Here is a 22,483-nt window from a genome sequence, read left to right as displayed (position 1 = left end):
TCGCAGCAGAATCAATCTGGATGTTCAGTTTTTCAGAACAAAATGACACAATTCTTTCCTCTGAAGTAGCCCATGTCTCATTTTGAACGTCTGGAATGCCAAAAAATATTAAGTTGTTTCTGCGAGACCTATTATCTAGGTCATCGTGAGAGTCCTGTAAGGTCGTGATACTTGAGGCAAGCTTATCGGATTGAGTTGCAAGGCGTGCCACTTCAGCCTTTATCGGGAGTACGGATGCTACATTATCTTCAACCTGCTTTATCTTGTCCGTTAGTGCCGTCACCTTTTGATCGAGAATCTGCTGGTGATTTCTAATAGAACGGACTTCTTCAAGAATTTCCGAATGTCTTTGTTGCATTGACGGTATGGTCATGATAACGTCAAACATCTGCTTTTCCTGCTCGGGAGACAGGGGCCCTGGGTTTTGCTCTACGTCACCGGCAAGCAAAAGAAGATTTTGGACAAGACGCGTACATCCCAAACAAAACGAGGTCACGAAACGCACAATCACAGTCGTAGTGGGTTCTGGCGCCGATTTCTTGAAAGGTTTACCGTTAATAGGAAGGTAAGAATAACACACCTGAAGGAATATGAGGCGTAAGTTTCTAGCGGCCATGTCGGCGCCAGATCCCGAAGTGACAGGGTGCGACAGCAGTTTTTGTAGTTTTCTGCCGTGATCGAATGCCCATGGTTGCCAGTCGATGTGATGGTCGAGAAGTGCCGGCAGCGCTGTCATGTCCAGCGGCGAGGGCTCATCCCAGAACACAAAGGCCGGGCAAACTTGTTCTTGGTAGGCGTTGTCATCCGAGACGAAACACGTCGTCGCTGCAGCGTCATGGAAGGCTGCCACGAACCACACCACCTGAAGGAATATGAGGCGTAAGTTTCTAGCGGCCATGTCGGCGCCAGATCCCGAAGTGACAGGGTGCGACAGCAGTTTTTGTAGTTTTCTGCCGTGATCGAATGCCCATGGTTGCCAGTCGATGTGATGGTCGAGAAGTGCCGGCAGCGCTGTCATGTCCAGCGGCGAGGGCTCATCCCAGAACACAAAGGCCGGGCAAACTTGTTCTTGGTAGGCGTTGTCATCCGAGACGAAACACGTCGTCGCTGCAGCGTCATGGAAGGCTGCCACGAACCACACCACCTGAAGGAATATGAGGCGTAAGTTTCTAGCGGCCATGTCGGCGCCAGATCCCAAAAGAGTGTCCCGGGATTCGAACCAACGTCCGCGCGATCCGCAAGATGGCGCGTTAGCAAACTAGGCTGAAGTTGCGCGGCTTACACATTTTATCTGACCTGCAATAGGTTGGATATAAATTATGAAGCGAATCGCGAAACAAATTGTAAAACGCTATTTTTCCTGTCGCTCTGTCCGGCTCTGTTGACCTTTCGTTGCCATGCTTCTTTCTTGCGGGAAGACATAATATCCGAGGCCTTTTGCCTGGTGCTGTTATTATAGCTCCGTGGCATACAACATGTGAAGCCACCGATTGAAAACAATGAGTAAACACCTAGCTAAAAGTCTCGTGCTAACCCGAAAACTTCCAAAAGCCGGGCGTACAATGCGCATCGACGCGGCCGGAAAGCTAGGGAGAACTACAGGTACCATGATGCACCGCGGCAGCGGTGGCGTCGCGCAACTCCTGGTGAGATCGGTCTATTAGCTGTGCATCTACGGTTACTCCAGTCCGCGAACGCTTCATTCGACATGAGTCGACCACGAGCGTTTTCTGCCGCTGCGATGTTCAAGGTTGCTTACAGAAAGGGAGCGCGCGCGATGGGCTTACGTGGCTTCTGATATGACAACCTCAATACCGTATTGGTTATTTTTTTCTGTTAAATTTTATTTAATCAAAATAATATTATTTAATTAACCATTGAAAGGGAATCTTCGTTTGCATTTGTTTGGCGTATTAAAAAAGCTTCGTTGTCTCAAACGCATTTGAGTGTTCCACTTAAGAATGCGAAAACAATCAGGGTCAGACAAAAAAAAAAAAAAAGAAAGAAAGAGGGGTTTGACCGTGCAAAGACTGTTCACGGAACCAAGTCACACAGGAACACATGCTTCTTTTGTATGTGCTGCGGCTTGGTTTCGTTTTCCAAATTATCGCACTATGTTTCCCTGTGTGTAGTGCCCGTGAGTAAATAAGGTAAATAAATAAATAAATATAAAGGCCCTCCAAGACTGAAAGCATTACTGTAGGAGGAAATAGGCACACCGAGAAGGATCCAATATACGAGAAACCAAATCGACAGCGTATTTCCTGTTTTTGTCGTCTGCTGAAAACGTTAAAACTCCAGCCTATGCGCGGGCTTTCTGGTAGTGTCTTTCCCCAATGGCACAAGATATATCGTCAATTCTTCGATTGGGTTGTCTTCTTTGTGGGAAATCCTGTTGCGGACGCTTTCGCACGTCACTTGCTTGTCTGCTAATATCGCTTCCCTGTCAGGAACAATTCTTTTCATGTCATGTACTCTAAATCCGCTGTATAAACCAGGGCCTATGTTAATCTTGACGAGAACATTGCTAGGGTTCAAAGTGGCGCAGAGCACAACGGCAATTTAGTTATTCGTCCCTCATAATGTATTTCAGCAGTTAAAGCAAATTACCTCTCAATCAGGTTTCGTGGAATGATTGAAGCTTTCGTACGTACCATATCCCGTTCAACGGATAGTAAATGTAGCACGTCAAACAATCGAGCCACCACGACGGCTCAGGATCGCTTAACAACGGCATCTTCTAAGACAACAGAATAAACAGGAAAAAAGGAAGCAGATCGCCTGACGAGATGGCAAAGACGGCTGTAAACGCCGTGGAAAACACGAAATAAAAAATGGCAGTACGAGCGTGACGTTACGGTCCAGTATAGCTCCACCAAGAAGCCAACACGATGAAAGCCCGCTAAGAAGCTTATGGTAGTGTTTTAACGCAGAATCTGTCCAAGGGCTGGGATCCCTGAGTAGACGGAGCGCCACGGAAACCGTTGCAAAACGTACTTGAGAGGGACATGTAAGGAAGAACGGGGGTAAGCCAAGAAGAATGAACGTATAATATAGGTTTTAGAGGGGAAGGCGGCTCCACTTCGGTGGAATCTTCCGGCAGCGACCGTGTTTTGTTCCCCTTGAGCCATATCGGTAGTGTATATTGGTTCGAGCATCTAGCAGAGCCACCATTTAACGATTTTCCCGAATAACACTGTTACAGTCACCATACGAAACATTCAACCCTTCATTCAAGACATTAGCACAGTCTAAGCAGTTTCATTTTTTTATGTTATAAAATCGAGTCGTCCTGCATATTCGTGAAAATAACTCAACATCTGGTACTAACACCTAGTTCATAGATTTTAGACAGGTTTTCGTTTTCTAATGAAACCAGCTGTATCTGTCATGGAGCTGCAAACCTTTAGTATGCTTACGAAACCGCGTACACAAAAAAAAGAAAGAAAAAAAAATCACTACGATATTTCAATGACGACCCCATTGTTACTCACTGAAGAGGGCGCCCACGCTTATGTCAAAGACCGGTTCTACAGAAAAAAGAATCACCAGCGACTCCATCGCCTCCCAAGGTCTCCGTAGGAGGGCGCGACATGACGTGACGCCGCCGTAGATCCACTCTAAAGCGAGCTTCGTACTCAATTTTGTCGCTCGGCAGAAGCAATATTACCACCGCAAAAACGAAGAACGTAAAAAAAAAAAAAATATATATATATATATATCATGACAGATATCAACATCAGCAAAAAGAATAAAAAAAGTTACGCGGAGGGAGCTTTTTTTTGGACTGTTTCTTTTACCTCTTGGGTGTGCACTGTGTACGTGCAGCTCGAAAGGTCATGTCCAGTCGTTTGGGACAGGCCATAAACAAAAATGGTCGCGCCTCTTCACACGTGAAGCAGACGGGCTCTTCGTTTGTTAGAGGTATTCTTCCTCGCTGCAAATAATCTAAAAGCAGTTCGTGTTTTTTTTTTTTTCTTTTGATAGTGAAATTTAAATGACACGAGTTCGCCCACTGTCGCTAAAAGGGCTCGTCTGCCTGCGGCCAAGCTATTGGCAACTCCAGGAAAACATTGTTTGACCTTCTTTCAGACCCTTCAGGTTGTTTTTTTCTCCAATATCTGCGTATTGTCGATGCACTTCTTGATATAGTAACTTCGCGTTCGCAGTTTCGTGACGAAGACAACTTTATATGGTGCAGCGCTGCATCGAATATTCGCGACACCTGTCGGTCAAAGCAGGAAGCTGCGAAAAGGGGTTTTAAGACAGTTTCGTGACGACTTCCATTTGACGGCGGAGCGAAGCAAAGCCGTCAAATGAACTCGTCCCGCACTTGTGCACGTGACGTCATTGCACCATGCTGATGGTCATTTGTTCTTGTCGAGGAGAACCAGTTCGGTACTGCGATATGTGTGCTATAGAAGGCAAGCGCTCAGCACTAAGGCCACCCGAATGACCGCTCATGTGACGTCACTGCAAGCCACGTATCAACCAACCGGACATGTACAAGTTACTCAAAAAAGTAATTAAGTTAAGTTACTGAGTATTGACGTCAAAAGTAATTTAAGTAGAGTTGAAATTACTCAAAAAAGAAAGCAATTGAGAAAATTGCTAATTACCGTAAAAAAGTAGCGAATTACTTTTGAAGTTACTTTTATATGTTTTTATGGTAAAAAGAAAGTACAGAGGTTTTGATCCGTTAGCGAAACTGTGCTAGCCAATAATGAATCAGCTTGTTTTTTCACAGAAATGCTTTAATAGCTGGTTCTGCTTCTGCGTGCCTAATTGTTTTGTACTTTCTTGTTTGTTTGATCAATGATGTACTGGGAATCTGTCATTTCTACGCTGACATTTTGCACTGTCTGAGCTTGATGTTTTAGACAGTGTTTGCTTGTTTACAGTGTTGTGTAATGTACATTTAAAACATACTTGAGTAAAGTATAAAGTAAATGAGAGGTTATGTACTTCAAGTAAAGTATCAAGTACACCGGGTGCAATGTACTTGAAGTAACGTACTATAAATACAATATATTTCAAGGTAAAGTACAAGCACTTTTAACCAGGGTATCGGAACAAAACGAAAACCAAAAACGAAAAACGAAAAAAACGATATTTTTTGGCGGAACGGAAACGTAATCGAAACGTTATTTATTATTTTGTTCCGGAGTGAAACCGAAAAATTTTGTTATCGGTTTTCGGTTCAAGGGAAAATATCAGGTATTTCAGTAATTCGTTTCACGCAGCGAAGAGACTGCCGTTGGTTTGTACCATAATTAAAGAGAAGACAAGCAAGCCATCGCCCCCCGTCTAAACTCCGGGCGAACAAGCATAGCAAAAACAAAGACAAAAAATACAACGAGAAACAAAAAACATGACTCAAGGCGCCATTGCTTCCCACCAATGAGAGCGCGGTGGCGCGACGCCTCCACACGCTCGCAATGCTCTCCTTGGCACTTGCGCCCTCTCCCTCCATGCTTTCTTCGGACGACACAGACAGACAACAGATCACGGCAAGCGCGGGAAGTTTGTGACCCGGCGTTGTAGAAGTCCATCTTTTGTTTTTCTACGGATACGGCAGTCTGAGACTCTGTTGCAAAAGTGTACTTCTTCATCCCTATGGGCCTTCAGGGCCTTCTCGGCGCTGAAATTTATTTTATCGGACCAGAGGTCCTGCCTTTCACCGAGCACACTTGATGACGTGCTGCTTCTGAGATCATGCTCGGTGCCTTGATCATTATCTCATTCTCAAGGCAATGAACATCATCTCAGAAGCAATGTCGTTTCCGCAGATTCCTCTGGAGCGCCTGAATTATCTATTTTTGTGTAAAAATAAACGTTACGTTCCTTTTAATTTTTGTTGCGATTTTTTTTATAGAAAGAAACCGTTACGAACCGTTACGGAGCATTATTTTTCGTTCCGGAGCGGAAACGGAACGGAAATTTTTCGTATGGAACGAAAATAAAAACGGAACGAAAAACATTTCGTTCCAACACCTTGCTTTTAACACAATCTTTCGTGATGCATGCATTGCTCCAGGGGTAATTGGAGGTGCATCAGTTTTTTTACGGAAATGGCAGCAAATATTGTATAAGGTCAAGTCACCGCAGAGTAGTTGTTTTACTCTCGCTGACGAGCTATTTGACACAATCAACTTTTAAGGCACTTATTTCCATCGGTCTTACAGCCGTCATTACTTCACTCAAAGAAATGACCAGATGACGCCCCGAAAGAGAGCGTTGTCACACGACGATGCCGCCATTTTTCGTTTTCAAATTCGGGGAATGTACATCGAAGTCGGAAGTTTTACTTTCCTCGGAAAATACAAGTACATGTTCAGAGAATTTACTTCAAGAAAAGTACAATTTTTCTAAACAGCAGTACTTTAAATACCTTTACATAGAGTACTTCCCAACATTACTTGTTTATTTTTTTTTTATATAAAAACGTTGGGGGAATTACTACAGGTTTCTCGAACGATCTATGAATCTTTGAAGATCCGCATATACTGAGTTTTGGGGGGAAAAGCAACGCAAAAAGGCAATCTTTGCCTTTTTGCACAAGATGAGTTTCAGAGCAGGTGCTGCATTTTGTTGCTTCCTTTGAGTGAGGATGCAGTGTGTGCACCTCCTGTAGTGGGCGTGAATTTCTACGTTGGGGAGAAGTGGGGACCAGCCCTTTCTTCAAAAGAGTCGAGTCTCCTTGAGCTTTGGGACACAAAGGAACGCCATCCTTCGGTGCTAATCCGGCAGTTCCTCGGCCTCTCTTGCGTCGTGTCTGTTCTCTACCCCCGCCTCGTACAAGAGTTGTTGCAGTGGAAAGGGGGGGGGGGGGTGGAAGGGGGAGAGAGCTTGTGAAAATTTTGGGGTTTTTTTGGACTTTCCAAACCACTTTCACCCCCACCCCCCTCTCCTACGCCATATGCTTCCCCCTCTTTGCAAATATCAGCTGATCTTCGAACATGTTATCTCTTTTGTGCAGGAATGCTTGTTGATAGGCAAAACAACCACTAAAATTCGAAAGTAATTTGTGACTTGAGTAGAAGTTACTCAAAACAAGTAATTAAAGTAAACTACTAATTACCGAAATAAAAATGTCACTGAAAGTTACCAAACTACCCAGAAAAGTAGTTAAACTACAGTAACTTGAGGAAAGTAGTTGTACAAGACTGCAACCAACGCGCGGCTCTAACGTCACGCCGCTGTGGGGGCGCTGCTGTCAACACCACACATGGGCTTCACCTCATGCCAATGTTATTTCTGCGCATGCGCGGTGCTCACGCCTGGGTCTGTCTGCTGATCTCTGAATGAAATAATAAAAATAAAAATTGTTTCTCCACCTGCACTACCTGTTGTAGAGTTGGGTGGTGCAGGTAGAGAGACAAATTTTATTTTTATTCGTTTTAGCTCTCACTTAGAAAATGTAATGAAATGATTTCTGTGGTACCTGAGCCGGGCGGGAAAAGTAGCCGGAAGAGGGATTTTGAGTTAACGAGACCGGCTCCGTGAAGAACAAGTGCCTAGCGTCCCAGCCGATTCCACTCCGCAGATGCTTCGACTGTCATTTTCTAAAGTTCTCACTTACCGCGACCATTCCCGGAGATCACTTTACATGCCGCTCCTAAATGAAATGAATGCGATTTATTTCACGTAAGTCTGTCCTAATGAGGACATGACCTACGGTAGCCATCTGCTTCCAACGCTGGGTAGAGTTCCTTGTCCTCGCATAGCCAGTCGCGAGACCAGAAAATCCCTCTCGCGCCTAGTTAAACCAGCGGGAAAGACAATGGCCAGCAAACCGCCATGGTGTGAGCCAACTGTTAACTTGGAAACAGCTTGTTGGCGTACACTTGGAGCGGTTCTTTTTAGGCAGTGACAGTGTCGACGTCCACTTTCAAAATAATTTTGAGCATCATTTTGACGTCCGTCCTGAAGACGTGAAATTATCTTTACAAACATTTTGACGTCCCTGTCAAAATATTTTTGGCGTTATTTTTGCGTCTCAAACTTAGCACTTTAGAGCGATCGAAAGTGGCGATAAAAAAAAAAAAAGAAATCTCTTTGCTTACAAGCAGCGTCGCGGTTCAAAACGCATTTTCTGAAAACAAAGGTCATGCAGTCGACTGCCGTTTTTATGACCTTTTAAAAGATGTGGGATACAAATAGACCTTCTCAAAGTACATCAGGCATCAGACCGAAAGTAACGTTTGCTTGGTTGGGCCGAATATTACAGAATGCGGCACCGCTGCTTTTCATAATTTATTTCACGTGATTCATATAGACAGAGGATCTGAATGCCGTGTGATAAAATTTGCAGTTGGTTTTGTGTAACCGCGCCAGAACATTCGTTCGTTCGCACCGGACAAGGAAAATCACAACCTTTCATTAAACGTCCCCATCGCTTCGTGGTTAACCGGCTCGTTATACACGAACCAAAGAGTAAATCTAAACTAAACAACAAACTCACGAATCCCGGTTATAAATAGGAGGGAGCCAGATGCAAAGCGGAACTGCATGCAACCATACGAAGACGCGCTCGCACGATATGAAGGCACAAAAAGAGTGACAAATTTCTCAGTGTTATGTAGCGTACGCACGTACATTGGTTACGTGCAGGCAAGATAGAGGGACATCCAGCTCGCCTTTGTTGTAAATTCGCGAGCTCAGAACGCTCAGAACCTCGCCACCGGGCGTGTCACGTCCGAAAGGATAAACTGTCAACCTGTGCCACACACACGCTAATTAAGGCATTTCCACTGCCAGCTAGGCGCGAAACTATCCGTCAAAACACCAGCACAACACCGACGACATCATCAGAAACTAAACAGAACGAAACCATAAAACGGCTACCACTGTACGGCTGCTGCATTGAAGGAGAACGTCTAAATAATAAAGTCACTATTTTGACGTTTTAAGGAAGTGACGTCACAGACGTCCAAATAATATTTGAGATATTTGGCGGTGGACTTCGAAATAGTCACTTCCTTCTTTTTATTTCCCTCGCCAAGTGCGTCTTGCCGTCACGGACGCGCAAAAACAAAACCCTAGGGCAAAGCCACTTGAGTGGTGCTAACGGCTCCGAGTGGCCCCGGCCCACGAGAAATGGCTGCATGTGAAATCAGCTGTAAAGTGGACAAGCTTGTCGGCGTATCGGGCCTCCGAGGCTCGTGGGCGGGGACCTTTTAAAAGCGCGATCGAAGAACAGATTGGTCGGAGAGCACCTTCTGATGGCATCGACAAACGACAACCTAAACCGCCCGGTCGTCTTCCCTAAGACGTGACAAAGGTTGGTTGACAGATAAAAGTACGCCGAGCTGATTTCTGGGAAGCATGTGTAGTAGACCGATATGATTAGCGAGATCGATCTCTTTTCATTCTACTTCTGTCTGTCTATTCACCAGAGCGGACTGACCAAGCCTCAGGAATTAGAGAAGAAAAAAGAAAGAGGGAGAACCACAAAGTTGTTTCGAACACGTCGCGTCCCGTCAGCAGACCCGAAACAACCAATGCTTGTGACGTCAGAACAAAGAGGTGGTGCTCGTCGTGCTTCGGGGCAAGCGCAGATGCCTTTTCTCTCAAAACTGCTTTCTCCGCATTCCTACTGCCGATGCGTCACGTATGAAAATACACTTTAATAAAGGGAATGAGTTGGCTAAGGTAGAGGACGTGCATCGGGCATAGCAGTAAAGTAACATTTGCAGGGATAAAAGTTTTATGTAATTAAGTACCGTTTCAGAAGTTAAGAATTTGGCAAGTTAAAGTGCCGCTGTACTCGGGTAATTTCACTCAAATCATGCAGGTAAAAAGGGCTAAAGTTTTAATTTTGACGAAGACACGTACGTAGTAAGAAATTGTTTACCTACAAGAAAGGTGAACGCCGTGGGTTCGGATACTTTTTTTTTTTCTCGAGTTATAGAGCAGAGAGGCGATTTCGGTGGAAATGAGCTTCATTACGACTGTCGAAGGTCGCATATTTCACTCACTGTCCTTCTTTAGCTCTTGGCTCCGCGTTATTTTGTTTCTATAGCTCACTGGATACTATAAAGAGGTGTTAATTTATTTAAATATATTTGACGTTTTACGTGTTTTTTTGAAAGAAATCACCAAACTCAGCGCCCAGGTTAATTTTTTTAAATTGAATTTGGCAGTCTGCTTTTTGCGATCTGCTTAAGTTATAGTTATAAATTTGATGTCCATAAAAGTCAAAAACAGAGCTCTTCATAAATATATTAGAATAATTCAGTTTTACATTTTCACGCCATTGCCACGAAACCTAAGATATAATATGGGCCGAGTATAGGGTGACCAGACGTCCAGTTTTGGCCGGGACAGTCCCGTTTTTGAGGTTCGCTTCTGCCGTCCCGTCTTTTTGTCCCAATAAAGAATCATGTCCCGTTTTTGCAGGAGTGCATAGTTTTGAAATTGGCACCGAGCGAGTTGAAGTAAACCGGAACTATGCCTGCTCGTTACAACTATAGTTTACAAAAATTACCGTAGGTACTTTAAAATATTTATCCAGAGAGTAAAATTTAGAACTGTTCTTGCCCACAAACACCTTCCAAATGGGTGCATGGAACTGAACTGTGAGTGTGACTGTTCCAGGGCTTAGCGCAATATGGCAAAGTTATGAAATAGGACCAGTAATTCAAATAAGTTTTTTCTCCCAATCTCAATATTTAGTGCACCCCCCCTCTCTCCTCCCCCCGCTGGGATGTCCCGTTTCCTACCTTGAGGAAATTTGGTCACCCTACCGAGTGTAAAAGGTAATCGAGACTTGACTTTTAGAGCCAGTTTCGCTTTAACGTAGCAAAAAACTGAGATTAAGACAAAAAAAAAGAAAAAAAAATATTTTTTAATTTTGTTTTTTGGTCACTAAGACTTGTAAAATCTGAATATATATATATATATATATATATATATATATATATATATATATATATATATATATATATATATATATATATATGGGTGTTTTCATCTCAAGTCAGGCAGGCTAAAAGGGTCTCATTTTTAATTTTCACGAAAAAAATATATGTTTTCGGGGTATTTATCAAATGAAGGATGGCGCAAACCGCATGTTCTCCCGATTTTTGTTCTCGAGTTACGAGCCGTAGAAGCCGCAGTGGCAGAAACTAGTGTTTTTGCCTGTCGTCGCAGGTCGCGTGTTTGACACCCTCTGCTGACGCTATTGTTTTCTCTACACCCTTTTAACTTTTCCCCCTCATTTAATAGGTACTACAAAGATACCTTGAGGTATTCAAATATTTTTACGAATTTGATTGTTTTCTAAAACACATTTCAAACTCGTCACTCCGGTCGCTTTTCGGTCAAATTTGACAGGTCATTACTTTGTCTGTACTTAAGGTAAGTTTTCTTTCTTTGGCTCTACACAAAGCCCAAAGCAAGCCCAGTATAGATATAATAATATCATTATGATCTGTCGACTAGCCGCCCCGCTACCTTCACGCAAACGTTGTAAGAAATAACAAATGTTGAAAGTTTGAGATCGATTTTCTCAAAAACCCCATTTTTGTAAATTTTTATTTTTTAAATTATTTTAGAAATATTAGTCGACTACAAGAAAAAACAGTCTAAAAATGTAATATTTTGGTTGTATGTCCTCTGTTTGAGCCGCAATCGCGTGAAATGTGTGAACATTTGTTAATTTTCACAACGTTTACGTGAAGGTAGCGGAGCGGCTACTCGGCAGATAATAATGATATTATTATATCTATAATGGGCTTGCTTTGGGCTTACTGTAGAGCCAAAGAAAGAAAACTTACCTTAAGTACAGACAAAGTAATGACCTGTCGAATTTGACCGAAAAGCGACCGGAGTGACGAGTTTGACATGTGTTTTAGAAAACAATCAAATTCGTAAAAATATTTGAATACCTCAAGGTATCTTTGTAGTACCTATTAAATGAGGGGGAAAAGTTAAAAGGGTGTAGAGAAAACAATAGCGTCAGCAGAGGGTGTCAAACACGCGACCTGCGACGGCAGGCAAAAACACTAGTTTCTGCCACTGCGGCTTCTACGGCTCGTAACTCGAGAACAAAAATCGGGAGAACATGCGGTTTGCGCCATCCTTCATTTGGGAAATACCCCCAAAACATATATTTTTTCGTGAAAATTAAAAACTAGACCCTTTTAGCCTGCCCGATTTGAGATGAAAACACCCATTATATATATATATATATATTGTATTTTAAAGAACTAATTAGCTCTGCCATAAACTGCACTCAGCCTAGACAGAATGCGGAGTTTTGCAATTGACTGACACTATAAGCGTACTTATCTTTATTTGTAAGCGTAGGATTGCATTTGTAAGCTACATACTTGGCAGAAAGAGCTGCTTGACTCGATGCATTTTGTACTATACTTCGTCTCACCTTAGCATGGACTAACCGCGAATGCTGGGCTAGCGCGAGCGGCTAGCCTTTACTGCCTTGACAGGAGCACTCGCTGCTCGAGCGCTCGTTCAGCCGCCGAGGCTTCATTCGAAGCAAGCTCGCGCTTTTAGCACACGCTGTTAACAATAGTCCATACTAAGGTGAGACGAAGTATACACTCAAACTGCTATATAACCGTGCGACAAACCGCTGGGAAGCTATTGGACCGTTGAAAACTGGTTCTTGGCAGACGATGAGTTACTTGTTTTTTCTCGACGTTAGCTTGACCTGCAATCTCAAAGTTTGCGTGAAGAGCGGACTAACGCTTCGTTTCCACTTGGACTTAAGCAAAGAGAAGATGGCGAGCGGGAGGGGAAAGAATACTGAAATGAATTCCTAAATGCAAAACCTCGCGCGCATCTTCACAGATACGTGCATAAATTGCGGAAATTCACAATTTTTTTTTTCTTAGAAGCTACCGGTTTGGAAGGCTTAACCGAGTATGAGCTGCACAATGGCACGGCACGAGCGAGCACGATCTAGCACCACTTGAAAGAACGCCCTCACTTGAGGAACGCTCTCGCGATAAAATAATGGATGCCCTCGTTTTCTTCTGCCCCTATGTTCGTAAAGTAGATTTCTCCAAGATTAATCAATTTCGATTTAGAGAAATTACAGGAATTACAAAATTATTTTCAGGGGTTTCAGGGATTTTCAGCCACACCATGTATGAATAAAAAGTGGTTTCGTCACTAATTACGTCACTCCGTATATAAATTGAAAGTTTCAGATGAAGCAGTTGATTGAGGTTAAGCAAACTGTGCTATAGAAAGTACGGAGCAGTGTGGTCTATGCGACGAAGATTTTCGACGCAGCGTATGCGGACCGCAAGTTTGTCTGCTTCTTGCACAGGAGTTGCGATGATGTCAGAACGCCGAGCTCTTGTTGGCTGATTGACAAAAATGTATAGTGGGTAGAGCTCAAGGCGTCTAGCATTGAGGTCTACCCACTATCCCTTCCTTCAAAGCCACCCAGAGCTCGACGTCGTTCTGATGTCATTGCAACCCCTGCGCAAGAAGCAGAAGACTTGCTCTCAGCATTGCCTTTTTAATAATGAGTCTTCTTATATTTGTTTTAGCTGAGGAAACCCGCACCAAGAGTCAAAACCGAAGATGAGTAAGGCGCAATACAACTGACCATTTAGCCGACTTTGAACCAAGGATATAATTTTGTTTAGGATGCCAAAAAATCTAGAGATGTTTTGGGGTGAATTTTATTTATATCCCGGGTTCATTAAAAGGTTTCTTTAAAAACACCTAAACAATTTTAGACGGAGGCTCACGCAATCGTTGAATTTTTGGAATAAAAAAAAAAAAACCACAGTCATCCAGCTTATTTCACACCTTGAAAATTACATATTTACTTTTGCTAACGTTTAAAAAAAGCTGGTTTGAACCAAACCAGGACGATTTTTTACCCAACCACACAATAGCGGCAACTTCAAGATCATGTAAATATTCGCCGGAAAGAAACAAGCTTGTGTCGTTTGCATATAAAAGTTTTATCAAGGGTTTTAATGAACATTTACAACCTTTTTATTATACAAAATTAAAAAAACCAAGGTTCTTTTTTTAAGGCTTGGATTGGTAGCCATTTATAAAGGTATCTTCATCCGGTTTGATTGATATCTAAAAATAAAATCTAGCGTAGCACCTTGAATTCTATAAAATGAAAGTTTATAAATTATAATGACATGCCGTATCGACTTCAACGTATTTTTAAAATCCACAAAAAGTTCAACGGTGACTTCAATCATTTCAAATTCTTGTAGTATGTTTCTTTTTTAAATATTTACTAGCGCCATTTTGTAGATATGTTTTCCTTCCTTTGAAATTTGCATTGTTGCTTAACAAATACATGTTTTTTTTCAAATATATTTATTTACATGAGTTTTTGTCGCATGTTCAAGTACCTCAGAAAACTCTTGTTGATATAACCTACAGGGCACCCCTTATGTAATACGAAAACCCTGGCAATTTAAATACCGTCTGTAAAAGTTCCTGTACTTAAAAAGTTAGTGAAGTTATGACGCAGTTGATAACATGTTAAATCTGCGATAGTTTTCATCTGCTTTGATAGTATCGTCTCCAGCTGCAATAGTATTCGTTAAGCATTAAAGGTAGAATATTATTTCAACTTCTCTAGTGCAGTGTTCGAATGTAGTGTTTGAGAGCGGGAGGAATACATATGTACAAGTCATGCATCGTACATTTTGACTTTAATACTGCACCGGAGCACCAAAAAATTGAGCTCAATTTTCCCGAAGTATTGCATCGTTTCAAATCCTGGCGCTGCAAAGATGTTGCCTTTCGGGGGCTATTTGTAACACTCATAGCCTTTTATCAGTACTGCGCATTCATCGCCACATTTCGACTATTTACTAAAAAAACACATAAAAAGTACAAAAATAAGCCGCAGAGAATTAATAAAAAAAGCTCTCATATACAGAAAGCATCACTGTTTCAATATAGCCTCCAAATATATATTGCATGCGACTGATGGGTGTGCTCTTGCTTGCTCTGTCGGTTGAAAGATGCCGAGGTACCTCCACGTAATTACAATGCACTTTCAACGGGAAGTGAAGGTATCTATTTACACTGTCATAAAATATTTCGCTGAAAAGTGCTAGACATTGAGCAGATACACTTAGTTTAGACTAACAGAAAATGACGGGGAAGTTCCTTATGACACCTGACGGTCGCATACGTGATTACTGTACTTTTTCATACCTGCTTCCCCAAGAGCACGTTTATACAAGACGCCTAAATAAACAAAACAAAAGCTCACCTCCTACACAAGGCGTTTTCTTTTCTAGCTTTTCTCTTCTTTTTTTTCGTTTGCTTCTGGTGAGGTTGATTCAAAATTCTACTTATCAGATAGCTGCTCGCTCTCTAAGGAGCGTTCTAAGGAGCGTAGGCTGGTTCAACCTGGACGCGTGACCTCTCCGTTTTGTCTTGATTTGCGTTTTTTTTCTTGTTTTTCTACGTTTCTCGTGTCCGTGTTTCTTTTACACCTCGCAGCCGTTATCTGCGGCCTTTCCTCCTCTCAAATGTCATCAACAATCGTTACCGAACCTTGAGCCAAAGTGGTTCGGACGTGTTCGATGCACCAATGACGATGAATGTTTCCTTTAAAAAAAACCAACGCAAAAAAAAAAAAAAACGTGGGAGAAAAATACTACAGGCAAGAAGTGGAGACGACGTTAAAATCAGACGCTAGACAAAATTCGTACAGCATGCAACGAGCAAACGCCGATGGAGCAAAGACCAGAGATTGTCTTCTCGTGCGAGGTGTGCCGTCTTTCTCTTTATCTTTGCTATGCACGTATTTGGTCAAAAGTTAGTTGGGTGGTTGGTTTTAACGACGCTCCGCTGCTCTCGAGCGTAAGGTTATAATTTCGTTTTTACTTCGTTTAAGGTAGGCTGGCTTTCCTGAACCCTGCAGCCTTAAACATGAAGGAAGGTTAGCTTTGACCCTGCGAAAACAACAAAAACTGACTTCGCTGATTTTTTTTTTTTTTTTTTTTGCCCGTTTCGGTTTGGATAAGCATCGGACCGGCGTGCGGTCGTGTATCACTACTGCATGATGCACGTTAAAGATCCCAGGCGAGCGGTTGTACTGCACTGGCTAAATTGCTCATCTACAGCTGGAAGACTCGTCGTCCGATGAGGCAGACCAAGTTCTAGGCTGTGCGAACATACACACAACTGAATTTTTTTTTTTGATATGTTTTCCACACTTTTTAAAGTAAAAAAAAAACGCACGCCGAGAACACCGATTATATATTTGATACTGCAACGCCTTCCGATAAGTTTAATTGATTGCTGATGAAAGATTCATGAATACCGGGATGAGAAATATCAGGCATCAACTCCATAGAATCTCCCAATGACCGTGCGATATCAATCGCAACTTCCGATAAAAAAAAAAAGAAAAAAAAAAAAGAAAAAGTCGCCTCCTTGGATATTCTTCCAATTTCCAAACCGCTTTATTTCGTCGAGATCTTCGTTTGGGCTCAATTGATACACGAGGAATTTTAAAAAAAGAACGAAGTCCGTTTCGTTTAACGTTCGACTGTAGCTGACGCTACGGTCCGATGAATCAAACCAAAAATGCGTCGTCACGGCGCCTGTCGCCTTTGCGCGTTCTTTACCCCCGACTGAACCAATCATCTTTATACCCGACTGAACAAATTTTTTTTGCGTTATTTTTGCGTTCCGGCATCAGCGGCGGCGTGACCGAGTGATGGTACCAAAAATGACCGACGGCGCAAAAAGTCATAAACGCGTCAAAAATGCTCGGATTGACGTCAAATTTCTCAGGGAGGGTTCCTGGAAACAAGGTAAATGAATGGCTCTGAAAAAGAAAATTTTGTACACTTTCGGTTTCCCTCCGGGCCTCCGGGGTGAGAGACGAGCACGCTACCCCGACGCCACGGCGGCTCTGTGGCTCTGGCTGCAGCTAAAGGTGTGCCTTGTGCGTGCGTCATTGGGCACGCGATGGCGCAGCCAATGGGGAAGAGGTGGCGCTACGTCAGGAGTGTATGAAAACATTTCACCAAAGAGACTATAATTCTTTCGCATTCCCACACGTAAGCAGTCTTAAGTGACTCTGCCGAATGTTTTTTTTTTTTCCGCGTGCTACTGATCCAGTTTTTCAGCAAACAACACGTTTTGGAACTAGAGTAGAGGTTCCACGTGAGCGTTTTTGACCGCACTATTTGTTTAGTGTGATTATCTTTAGATAGGTGACGAGAAACAATAAAAACTCGCGTATTGAGTGTTCGTGCTAACTGAATGGCGCTCTGTATGTGGGTATGAACTTGGTAGAGTTGGTTCTACATAGTAGAGAACTAAAAGCGCCACCAATACTACAACGAAGACGAGGGGTACGTCGTTCTCCTAATTGTCCTTCGTGTTTCTTCGGTGCTTTTAGTATTCAACACCTTACGTGTTGAAAACTAAAAGAAAAAGTAGTATACACAGACAGGGACGATGGAAGGCACTTCCATCGTCTCTGTCTGTGTATACTACGTTTTCCCATAACGCTCAGTCCGAACCGATACGTATTTTGCTTAGGTGCACCAGACCACGTAAAAATCCCAGCTTCCGCTCCTGACGTCACCGCTCCGGTTTTAAAGCGATGCTCAACCAAACAATTCAGTGTCTATAATAAGTGGCGCACTATCTTTCCATGAGTCAGCAGCCGCCGGTGTGCTCGAGCACACGCAACGAAATTGAAGTCATCATATACCCCATTCACGCTTATTAAGCGTGAATGGGGAAATGTTTGATTCAGCATCCTTGTTCCTGTACGCATATCGAACGTTAAATAGAGAGTTCTAGAACAGGGGTCCCCAAAGCTTCTGGGCCCCTAAGAAATAGGGGCCTCCAACTGCGCATGCACCGAACCCAATGTAATTTAATTACAAAATAAAAGTAATTAACTCGTGATTAATATATATTTTTGCGCCACAATTGACCCTAATTTTTCGCTTCATTCTACCATGCTACTCTGGACTCTGTTATCAGCGACATGAGACCCGTGGTGGATTTTACATCCAGCGCCACCTAGGAGGCTCCGTACTGGAACACCTCACATTCCAGGTGCGACTGAAAACGCTGTTCTACATTAGGGTCGTGCCCCTTTCGCTCGGTGTTACGGAGATGCTACGTGACATTAGATCGTACAGAGCAACTATATGAATTTCACGTTACTGGTAACAAAGTCCGGCCTATACTCAGTTTTCTTTTATGACGTGTTTCCTTGGGGAATCCCAAGCATTCCGATTTCGAGAAACGCCTATTGAATAGCACATAGAAGCAGAGGCCTCTGCGTGACGTCATTATTGGTGGACCCGTCGTTAACCCCGAGCGGCATACACGCGGAAGCTCTACGAGAGTCACCGCAGAGTAGCTGACGAGTCCGTCTTGACGACGCCACGTGCAAGAGTCGCGCTCGTTCTGAGGCATTGCAATACGCGCTGACAGCGATCTGGACTCAAGCATGGCGGCGCTGCGTGTATCCACCAGCGGTGACGTTTAGAGCCGGGAAAGGCACAAGCCACGTCTTCTACGTGGTATCGGCCCTAATTCCAGCCGAAAAACTCTTCCCGGTCTTGCAGTGATGCTATGAAGCAGTGACGGAAGCTCAAAGACCTCGTAAACACAAATGCGCACACCAGGATGTCTGGCTCATACTTACGCATTATTTCCCAGAAACCTCACTCAAACTACACTCAAACTGAAGGGCCCCTCCACTTCCTCGAGGAAGGCGCGAGGGCCGGCGCTGGCCAATCGCGAGGACGGATCCGCCGTCGCGATTGACCAGCGCCGGCCCTCGCGCCTTCCTCGAGGAAGTGGAGGGGCCTTTCAGTTTAAGTGTGGCTTGAGTAAGGTTTCTAAATTCGGCAGTAAGATGTGCTCGGGAAGGGATCATAACGGAAAAAAAAAAAAAAAAAATTGCTCGGGGGCAGGTGCAATCGAAAAAAATTTGCGAGCTCGCGGGCCAACCTCGAGCTATTAGCGGCGAGATGTTTTGGTGGCGCCCTCCTATGGTTCCCCCTTGTGACGTCATTACTTGCGAACAACAAGTTCGACGGTGTTTGTAAATAGCATGATGGAAGCCTGAAATCATTGCGCTCTCAAAGGAACACTGCCAACACCGTCGAAATTAAAGTTTTTCATTCCTCTTATTTCCGTCGATGGTATATCCTTTCCGACGTCATAGTCAGCTTTTGGGCCAATCGTGGAAGGCCGACCACAGCGACGCTTTCGGTTGCGCACGTCGCCAATACTCCGTTTCACACTTAGCGTGCAACGCTGTCAAAGCTATATAGACGCTTTCAGGCAGCTGTGAATGGGCGCCGCCATAACCGACCTTCAGTTTTTGTTCCCACTTATTCCGTTCGCTTCACTCCATCATTACCACAGCAGGACAGGTGATTGCCGTTTTAAGTATTGCCACGTCCTTCTCCCCAGCATAGGCCTTTGTGGAGACTCGTCAACGCCCGCTTCAGTAACTCGGCATCTCGGTAAGACAGGAAAAGGTCGGCTATGGCGGTTCAATCTGGCGCGCGCTGAAAGCGTCTATACTGGCGCGAGCGCGTGGCTTCATCTATGGTTTGCACGCAAGAAAGCGTGCAAATGATCAACGAGATCAAGCCCCATGCTCGCGCCAAAAGCTTTGACAGCGTTGCACACTAAGTATGAAACAGAGCATAGGGTACTCCGGGGAAACGCTGGGTTCGTAGGAACTTATTTTGAGAAGGGGCGATCGGTGGCCGAGTGGTCTAGCGCACACCAGCTCGGAGCACGTGGAGCGAAAGCTCGCGCTGCAGAACCCAGGGACCCTGGGTTCGAGCCCCACCCCTGCCCGTTTCGATCTGGATGAGCATCGTACCGGCGTGCGGTCGTGTATCACTACTGCGTGATGCACGTTAAAGACCCCAGGCTAGCGGCTGTACCGCACTGGCTAAATTTCTCATCTACAGCTGGGAGACTCGTCGCCCCTGTGAGGCAGACCAAGTTCTAGGCTGTATAAACACACACACAACCCAATTTTTTTTTTTTTATTTTGAGAACCCATACCGTGGTCCATAGACTTTCCTCGGCGCACGCGGGGCTGAGCGTGCAAAGCAGGAGACGGCATGAACCGTCTCGTGCCCCGCCACGTACCTCTTGTAGACTGAAGCCAACGTTGCTAAAACACTCAGTTAGGAAACTAACCCTTGAAACCTACACCGCTGGCGAACACCTAGATCAAAATAAATCCGTAACAGCGCCTCCCTTTAGCGAGGAGTCAAACCATAAAAGTGGCTTTATATAGCTGAACCAATACTTGCAGCCGTGCAGTTGCCGCAGTGGCTACTGCGCGAGAAATGGCGGCGTTGCGATCCCGTACGGATAGGAGCCATTTTTAAAGCAGGCTTCTATGGCAGTTTTCCAACTGAGTATTGGCGGCGAGATGTCTTGGTGGCGCCCTCCTACGGTTCCCCCTTGTGACGTCATTACCTTGCGAACAACAAGTTCGATGGTGTTTGTAGATTGCATGGTGGAAGCCTGAAATCATTGCGCTCTCAAAGCAACACTCCCAACACCGTCGAAATTAAAGTTCTTTCATTCCTCTTATTTCCGTCGATGGTATACCCTTTCCGACAGACGAAGACGAAGCTACCCAAGCTACCAGACGTGTTTTTCTAAGCTCCGCTAAGTCTTCAGTAAACCTTAAGGTTTAATCACTTTGACGGACGGGACCGAGCCACTTGCTTCGGGCCTTCGCTCCAGGGCCAGGAACGAAGACCACGGTGAGGACCTGTAAGTCGGACAAGATGAAAGACATCTTTCTAAGCCCCCGAGGAATGCCTTAGGCCTTAGTGGAACACAATCGGGAGACACCAACGAGACGACTCTCCGTTTACGTGGCGGACTTCGTGGCGCCGCCAAGTGCTGCGAGCAGCCACCCAAGGCAGCAGATCGGCAGAAATGACCCAAGCAAGTCACTTCGGTCCGAGTGGATTCAACACAGAACAATACAAAATAATCAGCGCGACAGGCGAAACGTTTTACAATTGGGATACGTTACTGAATGACTTTGGAGCCCAAGTTAAGGCTTCGGTGGAATCTCAGATGAAGGCGCAAATGGAAGCACAACAAGCTCAGTTTCAAGCTCAGATTGAGTTACAACTGAAAGCCCAGGAAACTCAGCTTAGAACGCAGTTCGAAAAAGAAATGAGGGAACGACTCGACCCACACAAGACAGACAGAAAAAGGCCAAGGACGGAGGAACTCCAGCACGTAGACGAAACAGTGGCCCTAACAGAGCCACCCATGGAGCCGGACAACGAACAAGACGAAGAAAAGGAAGGACAATGGATAGAGGTCCGCCGCGGGAACAACGCGGGCGTGCGCAAGGTCAGAATCAAGAACGACAAGCCTAACACGAAGCTGGACATAGATCACCGAACTTTCAACCAGACCATGAAGAAAGCGGGAATCTCGCTTGAAAACGGAGCAAGAGCAAGGATTGACCCGAGAACCAACGACTACATTGTCACCACAAAGAACGAGGTGGAATATGAAAGGCTTTGTAACCTGAAGAAGTTTACGAATGAAAGAGGCGAAAGCACGGAAATCAAAGTGATACCAGGCCTCGCAAGCAACCACTCGAGAGGGGTCATATACCTGAGAAACCCGGGGAACGATATGGAAGCCCTCTGCGAAGAAATCATATGCAAGACGCATCAGGTCATTTCAGCGACCATAATTGGCAAGAAAAGAACAACAGTCCTATTAACGTTTGAAGGGAAGGAACCACCAAAGAAGCTAGCGGTTGGACTTATAATTCAAAAGGTCTTCCCATACACGCCAAGGCCGGTAGTCTGCTACCGTTGCCATAGAATCGGCCACAAGGCCGAAACATGCACAAGCAAGGTAGAAGTATGTAAGACGTGCGGAAAACCCCACCCAAACGGGCTAGACGCGCCATGTGGAGGGGACCCCACATGCGTGAACTGCAAGGGGAGACACCTGGCGCTCAGCAGGGATTGCCCGATGAGAGTCCCGCGGAAGGACGGCAAACCCACCTACATGCAAAACACTGAACAGAAAGGAAAAAGCGCAACTCCCACGGAAACGGCAAAACCAGCGAACAGTGCTGAAAAGAAGACATACGCAGCTGCAGCAAGAAAGAAACCTGTTGGGGAAATCAAAGACCCTCTCATAGCATTATTGCGGCAACTCACCAAGCTTCTCTCAGACGAATATGGAACCTGAGCTAAGAGACATAGCCCCAAAAAGAATGTATTGGATACTACAATGGAACTGCAGAGGAATTAAAGGTAAAATTAACGAACTCAAAACCAGAATAGAGACATGGGGAGACAAGAGCCCCGACATTCTTCTCCTGCAAGAAACGAGGCATGCTAACCTGAAGGTCAGGGGCTACAACACATATCTGAACAGGACGGTAATCACCAACACGAGCAAGCAGGAAAAAGAGGGGGTCGCCGTACTACTAATCAAGGAGACACACCCT

General features: G+C 44.5%; 1 protein-coding gene across 1 annotated transcript; it reads left to right on the top strand.

The window, feature by feature from the left end:
* Window positions 1-20,931: 20,931 nt before the first annotated feature.
* On the top strand, window positions 20,932-22,231 carry LOC115313205. Its single transcript, XM_029972156.4, has one exon. The coding sequence runs from the start codon at window positions 20,932-20,934 to the stop codon at window positions 22,219-22,221; it is 1,290 nt and encodes a 429-aa protein (XP_029828016.2). The 3' UTR covers window positions 22,222-22,231.
* The last annotated feature ends 252 nt before the right edge of the window (window positions 22,232-22,483 follow it).

The sequence above is a fragment of the Ixodes scapularis genome, unplaced genomic scaffold (genome assembly GCF_016920785.2).
Source record: "Ixodes scapularis isolate PalLabHiFi unplaced genomic scaffold, ASM1692078v2 PGA_scaffold47__10_contigs__length_4178495, whole genome shotgun sequence".
Lineage (NCBI taxonomy): Eukaryota > Metazoa > Arthropoda > Arachnida > Ixodida > Ixodidae > Ixodes > Ixodes scapularis.
Note: the sequence above shows the minus strand (reverse complement) of the source record. Positions and strands in the feature narration are given on the sequence as shown.